The 12,269-nt window shown below is 41.6% G+C and overlaps 1 protein-coding gene across 3 annotated transcripts in view; it reads left to right on the top strand.

Annotated features, from left to right (window-relative positions):
• VCAN (versican) overlaps positions 1-12,269 on the top strand; it is a 98,632-nt gene that overhangs the window by 43,133 nt on the left and 43,230 nt on the right. Inside the window, exons 7-8 of one of the 3 annotated variants that reach the window (XM_042023053.1) lie at positions 1,290-1,700; positions 3,234-4,247. In XM_042023053.1, the coding sequence (XP_041878987.1) occupies positions 1,290-1,700; positions 3,234-4,247 (1,425 nt within the window). Of the gene's footprint in view, positions 1-1,289; positions 4,248-12,269 lie in introns of all 3 variants that reach the window. The other 2 variants (XM_042023052.1, XM_042023055.1) reach the window with 2 other exon arrangements.

Here is a 12,269-nt window from a genome sequence, read left to right as displayed (position 1 = left end):
CTTGAGTATAAAATGTAAAATATTGTGTTTTGATTGATGTGAGGAGAAGAGACTTGGTTGCTCTATCACAAGCTAAGCAAGATTTTATTTTGCTGAAAGTTCTAGATGTAGTCGTGTCTGTCTGGTAAGCAGTGACTGTTTAATGCATTCTCAATATGCTTAATGTGATTTAAAAACTATACTTTGCTCTTTATTTGCATCCTTATAAGGCTTTTGACTCTCAGTCACTTGGCAGTTAACAGTACTGGTTTAAGACATTCACATCTTCCACCCATCTGCTCCCATGGCCCTTCTGAAGATTACTGACCTGGAAGAACTGGGAGAAGGGAAGATGTTTCCAACCTGGGCTTTTCCTGAGGAAAACCTGTTTTTTGAGCAGTCACCTTTTTCAGGAATTTAAAATCTGCTGACAAACCTTCCAGTGTTGGCACACATTTCCGCCTCAGATGGCATGGAAATGTGGGGTAAAAGGAGCAAGGCCACCAGATTCTTTAGAACATCACAGTTTGGTTCACTGGAAGGACCTTTCTTTGTGCCTGCTGTTTATCTAGGATAGCAGCTCCCTTACGTTTCCCATCATCCAGAGGGTTCAACACTTTGCCTTTGCATGTTCAACACTCCCATGAAGGCATTTCTGTGTGTGGAGGAGTTTCAGATGTGCAACTTTGAAGTGTTTTCCAAAGATCAACATCATTTTAGTATTATTAAGTTTATGATCTTATGGTTCACCATTCTCACCTTTCCCCACAATAAATTTCTCCCAGCATAATTTAAAGGCAGGGCAGCAGCAGTATTATCTGGTGGCATGCTTGATCCTGCTGCTTAAGCACGCTCTCACTGCAGTGAGGGTTCCTTTTTGCAGTTTGTAATTATGTGCTGAAAATAAACTAAAGCAGCATTTCACTCCCTTTATACATCTGAGTTGGATGCTGCATCAAGCTTTGAAGAAAACCCACAGGTTTGCAGCTCTACTCATTTGTGACACCTTGAAATAAACTTTTACATCCCCAGATCAGTACTTGGCTGGCTGATGGCCACTCATATAACACAAGAACTTCTAGGGGTAATTACATAAATGACAAATATGAAGAATATTGCTGCTTTTTTCACTTAATCTGGTTTTAAGTTAGGCATTCTGCAGCTTTATAGTGTGTTATTGCATGTCATTCAAAGCTGTAATCAACCACCTAAAGCCTTTGAACTTTACACTTATTTTTCAGCGTGGCATTCAAATTATGAATTTAAATAATTACTGTACTGACTGTGCTTTTTTTTTTTTCTTTTCTAAGCTAAAAAAATCACAACAGAGCCTACGACTGTTGAGCCTGTGACATCCCTGAGAGCTGACAGCGTGAAATCGTCACCTGCTGGAGTTCCTCTCGAACCTCCCATCTCTGAGACTCTGATTACTGAAGTGCCTGCCACCCAAACAGTTACTTTGGAGGAGACAACCCCAGAGTCTGAGGAAGACACGGAAATGACTACTGATGTGGCTGAGGAGAAAAGGGAGATGGAGGTGCTCATGGAGAACATTCCGTTAACCACCCTTCTACCTCAGACTGTCACCGATGGCGAAATATTCACTTATGACACACTGGGAAGGACTGAATACGATGTCTCAGCCAGGCTAACAGAGGCCACGTCCCCAGCTGTGGAACTGGATCACACTTACTCTGAAGCAGAGTTGCCCGAGGAACAAGGTAGGTCTGAAAGCATTGAGGACGCTTTCTTGGCCTCTGTAATTTTTCAGGATAGCACAGCTGTAGCTAAGAGTCCCACTGGGTTTTGGGAAGATACTGAAACAGGAGATGCACAAAAGCATGATGCTGATAATCAGACTGAACAAATAGAAGTGGGTCCTGTGAGGACTGCTACAGATAGCTTCTTACAGACTTCTCGGAGAGAGGCTGCCAGGACAGGGACTTCAGATTCATTGACAAAAGAGAGTGTGTCTCACGGTGCCCACCTTACAAATGCACCCACAAAAAAATCCATGGAGGCAAAATCTGACAAGAAACTTACAACTGTTGTAATCCCTAAAGCTTTGCTCACTGATGAGTCTGACCTTGCTGCAGAGGGGGAGGGCAGTGAGAGCATGCACACTGCTGTGCCTGGCACGGGTTCTGGTGTGGCTCCTGGTCATGCCCCAGGATCAGAAGTGCCTGCTGCATCAGAGACACTCCTGGAGGAGCATGCAGTAACCACAGGACAGTTTTCTGCAGTGAAAGAGTCAACGCCGTGGGTTAAATTTAGCTCTGGGACAGTGTTTGACAGCGAGGCCTCGGCTCAAGGGAGCAGAGAGGACCTGAGGGATGTGCAGCCCACCGTGGCATCTGGAACACCTGTATCCTTTTCTGTGTCAGCTGCTGATCAAACAGAATCTGAGGCCATCTCAGGAAGCACAGATTCCCCACCAAGCTTCGGAGAAGGCACCGCGTCTCTTATCCCCTCATCTCAGCAGACAGAAGCATCAGCTGTCTTAGAGGAGCAGGAGAAAACAAAGCAGCCAGAAATGAGGACAACAGATGTGAGGGTCCCTGACTCCATAGCTGTCATTCCTCCTTGTGTTACAGCAGAATCTGCGGGATGTTCTGCAAGGGAGAAGATCACACAGGCCCCTCCAGGCTCTGGCATGTGGCTGCCAACAGATAAAGAGGAGGGGTATATGACAGAAGAGTCATCTCATACTGAAGGAGAGATTGAATTTGGTACAGAGGATGGCTTCTCTGGAATGGAGTTTACATCATCTCCAGGGCACATTGCAGAATCCACAGTGCATCCAGGAGCTCCAATTTCAGCAGCCACAGATGAAACTGAGATGAGCACGGAGCCAGCGGAGACCACAAGGGATGAAGAAGTGCTATCAGCTGATTTTGGTCAGAGTAGAGACACTACAAGTGTCTCCCACATGAGCAGCTCTTTGGATTTGGAAATGACCACAGTATCCAAAATACCAGTGGAAGAAAGTAGTGCAACCATAGGGTCTTTTAGCTCCTCCAGTGTAACTGTATTGCCAAGTGCTGTGCCCACAGCCGTGGGGGTAACTGAGCATGAAGGAGATGAGACATCAGGGACAAAGGGAACTGTTATATGTACAGATGTAACAAAGGTAGATACTGCAGTTCCACAGAAGGAGTATGATGCTTCCCTAGTTCCAGTTACTGTAGAGAGTGAGGTCACTAGAGATATGCCAATTACTGATCAGACTCCTTTTGATGATATCTTTCATACAGAAGCAACAGAAACAACTGCAAAAGATAGCAAGGTGTTCCCAGAGGAACTCTCCACACAGGACCGAGGTTTGGAACCAGGAACTTCCACAGAGCCCACGCTTTCTGTGACATCTGCCCATGCACATGAACCAGGGATGTCACCAGGATCTGAAGCTCCTCAAACAGCAGTTCAGGAGACGCAGGATGAGACAGGCTCAGCTTATGATGAGACATATCCAGCAACAGAGGTACCAGTGCCTGCAGTGACGTTCACAGACCACGGAGGAGTTCTGGGACCTGAGGAAACCAGCACCTGGCTGCACCTCACGGTGACTCCAAAAGCTGAAACTGCTCCTGAGCGAGATGAGGAGGTCACTGAGGTGATGCCCATAACTGCTGGCACTGAAGCAAAGACACAGGACAGCCCAGGAGCCCCCACCAGGGAGGAGGACGGTGATGTGGTCAGCTGGGATTCTGTGCCACCCTCCCATACGATGACAGCAGGGCATTCCACTGTGGAAAGCATTACTCACCTGACTCTGGGAGCTTCTCCAAGCCATGCTACAGAAGGTTCAGGAATGACTACAGAACCTGAGGAAATCAAGCCAGCTGTATTTGCAGCTACTGCAACAGATAAGGCAACGGTTCTCAGCAGTGTCACACCACCTTCCACTGGTGCTGTAGATAAAATTCAGCCCACATCTGCAACCAAGCCTTTTGTCACTCAAAAGTCTCCACGCATCATTCCTGAGGAAGAAGAGGAGGTAACAAGCCATGACATCATCATAATTGATGAATCTGTTTCTCCCAGTAAAGCCACCGCTGAGGATGATCTGCCGGGAAAGATGTTAGAGCCAGAAATCGATAAGGAATATTTCACAGCGTCAACTGCTACGGCAGTGGCACGACCTACTGCTCCACCACAAGTGAAGGAGGCCACAGAGGCCTTGCAACCTCAGGAGGTGTCTCCTTCTACTTCACACCCCGATAATGACATAAGATTGTATGTTATTCAAATCGCAGGCAATGACACAGGTAAGATTTTGCCTTTTAGACTCACAGTCCATCAGAGTGGACAGTTTGTCATGACAAACAGGTGTGCTTTAGAATATGCCGGAGATGTTTCTTGGATCACTGAAGGATGCAAAGTACCACTTTTGTCTAGACAGCAACTAGCTGAATATGGGTAGGTCTATTTTTCTGTCCGTTAAAAGGCCCTCAGGAATGTATTTTATATATGCTGTGTGGTAAGAATAATTTCTATGTAGAGAATGAATATGAAACTGTTTAATTTCTTGTTAAAAGTCATGATGGCTACAGTCCAGTTTTCTTTTTTAATGTTGTCAAGTCACTGATTTAACTCCAGCTGTCTGTGAAACAAGCATTTTAATTTCACAGCTTCCATTCCATGCATTACTAGTCCTAAATGAAGCACTAGATTATTTTAACATTCCATTGGTCTGTAGCAATTAACAATGCCATGTACAGTGTAGTCAGCTAAAAAATGGTTAAAGCACTCTACTGCCTCCTGTGATTTGGAGGAATGGGGTTTTTTCCATATTTTTATAGCATATCATAGCATTTTTAAAATCCATCTTAGAGAATGTGTGGTGTAAATTGATGCAACTTCTAATTCTGCCACATTTTTTAGCTGATGGTTCTGTACATGTGTATGTAGCTTCAATTCCATGGGTATCCAGAACAGAAACTTCTACAGTAGCAATGAACTGTTGGGGTTGATGATGAATATATCTCCACAATGCAAATGCTGAGAAGTGTGCAGTTTTACATTAAAGAAGCCTGCCAACTGACTACTACTTAAGATTTCATGGTAAAACTTTTATGTTTTAAAATGAAAAGTAAAGGAACTGACAAGCAGTACAAAGCACAGAATTTCTGCTAGGTTCAATGTTTTGTTGTGTTTAATTATCGTATAGTTGTATAATAATTATTTTCTTCTTTTGAAGGAACACAGTAAGAAATGGATTTTTTTTTTTCTGTCTTATATACCTTAACTACATGCATGGCTTTTGAATGGTTGTGTCAGAAACTGTTTTCTCTTTGGTTCTCGGCCATAACCTCCGTGCCTCTGAAGAACTCATCCAGCAGAATTCATAATTATTGGAGTCTTTTGGATGGTTTTGTCAGGTTTGTGCTTGGTAGGGTTCCATTCAAAAATCAAAAGCCAGTAGTGGATTTTTTCCTTGAGATGTGCCGTACATTTCAAACCTTGGCTTGATATCTTTTCCCACGTTATGCTTATTATCCTGCTTTATATTTACAGGATGCAAATCTGCACAAATTATATCAACAGTAGCTTAGCCTTCTATTTCAGAAAATGGTAGTTCTGAAACTTTTGTTTCTGTGGTGTACTATCATTATTTTGTCTTTATGTGTTACCAGTGTCTTGAGGGTCTCTAGTAAATGATGCAAGTCCAGTAAGTCAGAGCAGAAGGATAACTTCTGAAGACAAGATTTAACCCACGTATTGAGTCCTTTTGTACCTGTGGAAATTCACTTAATTTGACTTCAAAATGAGTAGCTGGACTAGGTAGTAGTGACCTTGTTTTTCCCATTAGATTTTTGAGTTATGCTACAGTTTGTTGCATACAGGACAGTGGGTTGTGCTGGGTGAGCTGTGTGTTTCAGGTGGTGGAAAGAAGTAGGATGGTGTGGAAGGGTGTGGATGTAGGAGATTTGTCTGCATGTACATCAGGGAGTGTCTTATTTTACGCCTTTTTTTTTCAGGATAGCGTGGGTACTGTGAATCTTTAAATTAGGATTTGTTTCAAAGTGGATTATCTGAAGGACTCTTCATAGCTGCTCTTTCTCTGCCTTGGATGATCAGGTCTTTAAGACAAACTTTCTTCAGGATTTGTTTTCTTCACCTTCAAAAACTTTCAAAGCTGTGCATGCATTTCCCAGGTACAGATGTGCATATATGTCAGGGTGTTTATAAGCAGACTTAAAAGTATACATCCTTAAAAATCTGCCTTTAAGAATTATTTAGTTTGTAAGGAGAGACAAAAAGTTTATTTTCTTGAAATATTATTAAATTCTCAGTATGCCACTGTCTGTGTTCTGTTTAAGCACAGAGGCCCTCACCCTGTGTCTAGTGCAAGTTTAAAAAGGAGTTTTCCTTGCTTTTCTTTTTTCAGGCCCTGGCAGTGGGAATTCCTCCACTTAGCTATCCACAGACTCATGGCACCCTATACCTGCTTACCCCAAATTCAGTTAGAACTGCCAAAGATTTATTCTCTCTGAGGGTTTGGATTGATTTATTTTATTGCTACGGAAATGAAAGACAGCCTCTGAAAAATCCTGTCAAACCCAGTTTCCCTTCATTGTTCCTTAGTCCATAAACTTTTCTTTGTGCTGGGAAAAATGTGTATAGGGAGTGATGAAGAGGAATGAATTTGGCAAATATTACCAACATATACCTTTCACTAGGATGTAGTTTAACTTCTGATTCGATCATTCTTTATTTGGGAATTTATCCACAGTCATAAAGAACTACATAAACTGTACCTCTGTCTTTCTATTCTCAGCTGACCAGAAACTACAAATACAGTTTTCGTCATTACATCTCTGATAAAACAAAGGTCTTTCCTCCTTTGGCATGTTGTCAAGGTAATACAGCTTAGCATTTTTAGATAAAGTTAATCTGTGAAGGTTTTAAGCAAAGGCCTTCTTGGATTTTCAAGTCAAAAGTCCAAAAGTTCCTCCTAAGAAAGGACAGCTTGCTTGCCAAAGCCCTTCAAAAAATAGCTGTTTGAAATACGAATAATAATGAGAGGTTATATACAGATGGCATTGTCTATAAATGAATATATTTTCCTTTTTGTGTTTGCATAAGTGCTGGAACTATTCACGAGATTATTCTTTCCCCCTCATTCTTCACCTCCTTGTTATTCAGCTTTTGCCAGAAGCAACAGTTTAACAGTGAGGCAGGGCTCAGCAGAAATCCAGCACCATGTTTTGTTTCCTATCACTCAATTACAATAAAAAGCCTTGCTATTACACAGCTGAATATTGCTCTCTGCAGCTCCATTTGCCATCCACAGTGTGGACACAATAACATTTAAGTGCTCCACGGAGGTGCCATTAGGCTCGGTTAGATAGGAGCAGCGTTTTACATTCCACATGGAAGAGAAAGGCTGTGCTAAATGGGTGAATTTCTGAAAACCTGAGATAATTTTATCAGTTTCCGTCAAGCAGGACAGAGAGCATCCCTTGCAGAACAGGGGCTTGTGATGGTGGGAGCAGCCCTGGCTCAGTTGAGTTCACCTGTGGCCAAGCACAGGTGGAAGGAGAGGCAGGAAGGGATTCCTTGTGCCTTGTGCTCCTCCTTCTCAAACCCTCACCAAACTGGCACCAACTTCTCTGAAGAGCTTTGAAGTCTTTGGGCTGGAATGTGCTGTTGATATATGGAATGTGCTGTGGATGTATGGAATGTGGGGGGATATTATTCTTCATTGTTACTGCAGGCTGAAGCTGCAAAGGTGTTGAATTGAATTAAAATCCAGGATATTACTCTATCTCACACACGCATCCACCTTAATATGAAGTAGTACAATTTATATAACTGAAAGTTTCTATTAAATATTATAATTTCTAAGACTTTCCATTTATTAGACCAAAAAAAAAAATGTTTCTCCTAGAGGACCTCTTCTTATCCAAGTGGTAAATAGCTTTTCTCCTAACTTTTAAAATGCATGCTTGCAGTCAATGAAAACTTTCATAAAGGAAGTTTCAGTTACTGTTAAATTTAAAAAAAACCAAACCAAATCATGGAAACAGAAGCAATTTGGAGGCCTGGTGGAAGGTCAAGCACAATTTAAATTCAGGGGGATGCATCCTAGAGCTGATAAGAAAGGACACAGAGCTAAACAGATAAAGCTGTTTATTTGTGTAAGAGTACAGCAGTTTAGAAAATGTACAAAAAATCCACACACCTCCATGTGGGCGAACATGAGACAGGTGCACAAATTAATCAGGGTAATAAGACTTGTTGTTTCTGACAGCCCATGGCACATGGGCAGATCTAGGGCAGGTGTTTCAATTAATGAGGAAAATATCCTTGCGCACGAGGAAACATCCCTTTTTATGCTACAAAAAGGACCACGCACATGTTTCAGAATGGAAAGGACCTGGAACTTCCATTCACTGGAGTGGAACCAGGAGTTTTTCCCCTGGAATCACGAGAGTGAGGAAGCCAAATACCCCTGCACTCTGAGGTGTTACCACATGCACATCTTCCCACAGCAGCAGATGGGACACAGGAGTTTGTCTTGCACTGTGAGGATGCAGAAGTTGCCACCCTGTGCCCTGTTGTGTCCTCACAGCTCCGATGTTTCATAGTGGTGAGGGCTGCTGCTGGTGCTGGCAGGTCGTGGATTAGCAGCTGGGAAAAAAAAAAAACAAACCTGAAGGAACTTTTCAGCTCATAAAGCTTTTATGAGCTGAAAAATGCTTGTGGGGGTGTTGTTTAACAGTGGTTGAGGGGATGCTGGAAACATAACTCCTGTCTGAATCATGAGTAATTTGCACACCTGCATTTTTTGGAGACATTTAAAAGTCTTTATTTAGTGAATATGTTTCAAACTGCTTGTTGGACTCTGGGACCCACACCAGCTCTGTCTGGTTTCTTGTCCCCTCCAGCTTTGAAGAGAATGAAATTGTAGGAACTTGTGCTTTGTAGATGTGGAATTTTATGGAAAGGGGTTACAAACCTTTGTGTTTCAACATGTAATTCTCTGACATGCATATTTCTGTCTCAGCAGTGCGAGAGGGCATGTGAAATTTGAATGAAATGCAGAATGGTAATGAGTGATAGTCATAAACCTTAACAAAGGAGGCAGAATAGAGTCTTTTCAGGTCCATCTTAGGCCTTGCCTTGAAATTCATTTAATCCTGTTGTCTTCACGGCTCCTTCTGGAGGGCTGTCAAAGATGGTCATGGCTCTCTTTAAGCCTGATTCTAATATCTAGCCTGAATTGCTTCTTGGCCAGTTTATACCCGTGTTTATTCTTGCCATCATTGTCTTTAGCCTGAATAGGTCTTTTTTCTTCCTGACACTTATCCCTTGATACTTTTATTTCTCTACTCAGTCACAGAGAATGACCATGTCCCCTTTTTCAGCCCTGGTTTTGGTAACTTCTTGGCGGGGGGGCTGTGTGTGTGGGAGAGTGGGAATGGAGAGAAGATGCTGGCTCTGCTCTGGGGGCTGGGGGTGTTGGGACGACCAGAGCAGAGGAGGGACAGCAGCAGCAAGCCTCACACTGCCTCTTCCAGGCAGCACCTCACATGCAAGAGAGACTATCTAAGAGCTTGCAGCGTCTAGGCTTGCATCTCTCTTCATCTGTACCCACATTGTTCTCCTTTAAGTTATTTATGCCCTCTGGCAAATAATCTCTCTGGGCAGCATCATTTGTTGTACACGCACACGTGCTAGGTGCAGTTTTTGGTGTGCCTTTCAAAAAGTACATGTGCTAATTATTGTGTTAAGAGAGACTTCTGCTGAAGGGGAAGAGACTTTGTCTTTTGTGTGCTGAAATCACCATTTGTTTTTCCTCAAATGAAGTGTATATGCTACTGAAAGCTATGGTTTCTTCATAGGACCTATTTCAAGCCAAGGTTTACTGTCAGGAAAGATGCTGTCTTGCAGCTAGGCTGAACTGAATTCATTTCTGGTGGGATCTTGAAGCAGCAGCAAAAGTGGCCACATGGGCAGGAGCAATTTCCCACCTAATTAAATGCAAAATCTCCCCCTTTTTTTTTTTTTTTTAATGGAGGGCTGGGTTTGTCTCCTTATTAACTGTAATATTCTGAAGTTCATTTCCCAGGGAAGCAGGTCTGACTGAAGTAATTTTCATGTCCTGAATGACCAAACTCTTTGTGTTATTCATAAAACCTGGCATAGAGATGGCCACGTTCTTCTCGTGCCTCGACTAACTGAAGTGTTAAACGCTGAGCAATGTGGCCAGATCCTGATATCATCTTCCCCAGTGTAATTACACCACATTAATTCCAATGAGGTGATTGAGAGCAGAGCTGTTGTGGGGATGTGGGGATGGTAGGCATCAGAATGTCTTCATAACAGTTTGCAGCTTCTGGATCATTGTATAATTAGGTGATTATTTTTCTTCATGCTTGAATTCAATCCAAACTGGTAGATCTGTTGTTTAATTAAACCTGTTGGGGTTTTTCTATATTAAAATAATCTTTTTTTTTCTTTGCTGGTGATGTGGAGAGCTTTTTAAAATACACCATCCATATAAATTCTATTTAAAATGGAACAGCAGTGATGCCCTGTATGAAAGCAAAAAACCAAGTAATTTTAATAAATTCAAGCTTTTTTGTGCACTTCTCCTTTTCTCAAAACAAAGGAAAAGAAAAAAAAAAAACCCAACCAACCCCACCAGCCCCATATCCAACAGAGCTGAAACTTGATACTTAGAAAGTTTCACAAGAAGCTAAAACTGAATTAACAAGTGGTCTTTAGGCCACTATTGCTGGCTCTTCCTGAAGAAAGACTTATTATAGAACAATAATTTCTTTTTCCACATTCCTTTCTAGACATCCATAGATACAAGGAACAGTGCCCTCACATTAAATACTGTTCAGAGGATGCCTACACATTCCCTGCTGTTTTTGCATTGTATCCAAGGAGATGTCTCAGATCTAGACATAGGGATTACACATTTCCAGCTTTCTTATAGCTCTTTGTTTATTCATGAGAGAAATGAAGGAATTTTATTCATAGGTACAATGTAGTTTTTCATACTTCTGCTGTGAAGAACAGGAATCCTTTTAGAGGTTTTGTTTACGTGTGGAGAAAGCCTTAAGAAATCCTAATGCAGAAAAGATGAGCTGTCTTTTACATGGTGATGCACTATGACTTAATTTTTTTGAGGAAAGTGGTTTTCTGTACCAAAGTTTTCTGAACGTGTCCAGATTGTAACTTTCTTAGTACAGAGTTTTCGGTGGTCATTTTTTGCAGTTTTTGCACATTTTCAGTTTAATGCTTGGATTAATCCTTGCTAATCCAGCCAGTCTTTTAAAATCTTCCTCTCTTTTTGAAGTGGTTAGGCCATAAATTTGATCAATAATATACAAAACACCCACTGGTGTCTTTCAGAATATTTTCCTGCCACAAATGAGGATGTGTGCAGAGTGGCTCCTGCATATTTTGTGTTGTCTTTGGGAACATATTGCTGAAGTTATCAATGTTTCTTTATGGGGTAATTATTTTTATTTTTTTTTCCAAGCTGCTCAGTGCATTAGGACTTTTCTGACAAGTCTTGCATTACTCCTTTTCTTAAATGAGTAATATTCAGTAGAAAACTCTGCTTCCTGAGGAGGACAGAAGTTGGAATTTTATTACTGGTCAGGAAGGTCTTCCTGTAGTCCCTCTCTGCCTTGCTACTACCTCTGCTAGACTTGATTACCTCTTTGATACTCATCATTAGCTCAAAGGGTGCACAAGAAACATTAATTTTTAACTTTAGACCATACTCTTGGATTTTACATGTAGCACCTCCTCAAGCAGGAGTCCCATAGTTTCAGTGGGAGGTTTTTTGGCATTAGAAAAAGAATTTCCACATATTTGATGTATTTTTTTGGGTTGTTTTTGCCAAAATAGCAGCAAAGAATGTGCCTATACGTACACAGAGTAGCACTGAGATTTTTGATTGTATTTCATTGTGGGATATTTTCCTAAACCATTGCTTTTCTTTTCTTGAAAGTGGTGAGCAAAATGATTCTGGGGTTACTAATATATTCACTACTCTGGCTTGTAGTGAGTTTCCAGTCACATGTTCAGTTAAATATTGAACATTAGAAGCAAAATTCATGAGTCCTTGGGAAATGCTGTGGACACTTGGTCCAACTGACAAGACCAAGGATTAACCCAAAATGTCCTTTAGACATGGACTTGTTCACACCTTAATTGAATTGTTTGACTTCTTGACCTATATATATATATATTTTTTTTTTAAATTTTTTCTGACCACATACAGAGCCTGTCAGGTGTGAACTAATTCTGCAGAAATATCA

This window comes from Corvus kubaryi, unplaced genomic scaffold (genome assembly GCF_017639235.1).
Source record: "Corvus kubaryi isolate FWS band 111438036 unplaced genomic scaffold, C.kubaryi_AGA036_p1.0 37236, whole genome shotgun sequence".
In the NCBI taxonomy this organism is placed as follows: Eukaryota; Metazoa; Chordata; class Aves; order Passeriformes; family Corvidae; genus Corvus; species Corvus kubaryi.
Note: the sequence above shows the minus strand (reverse complement) of the source record. Positions and strands in the feature narration are given on the sequence as shown.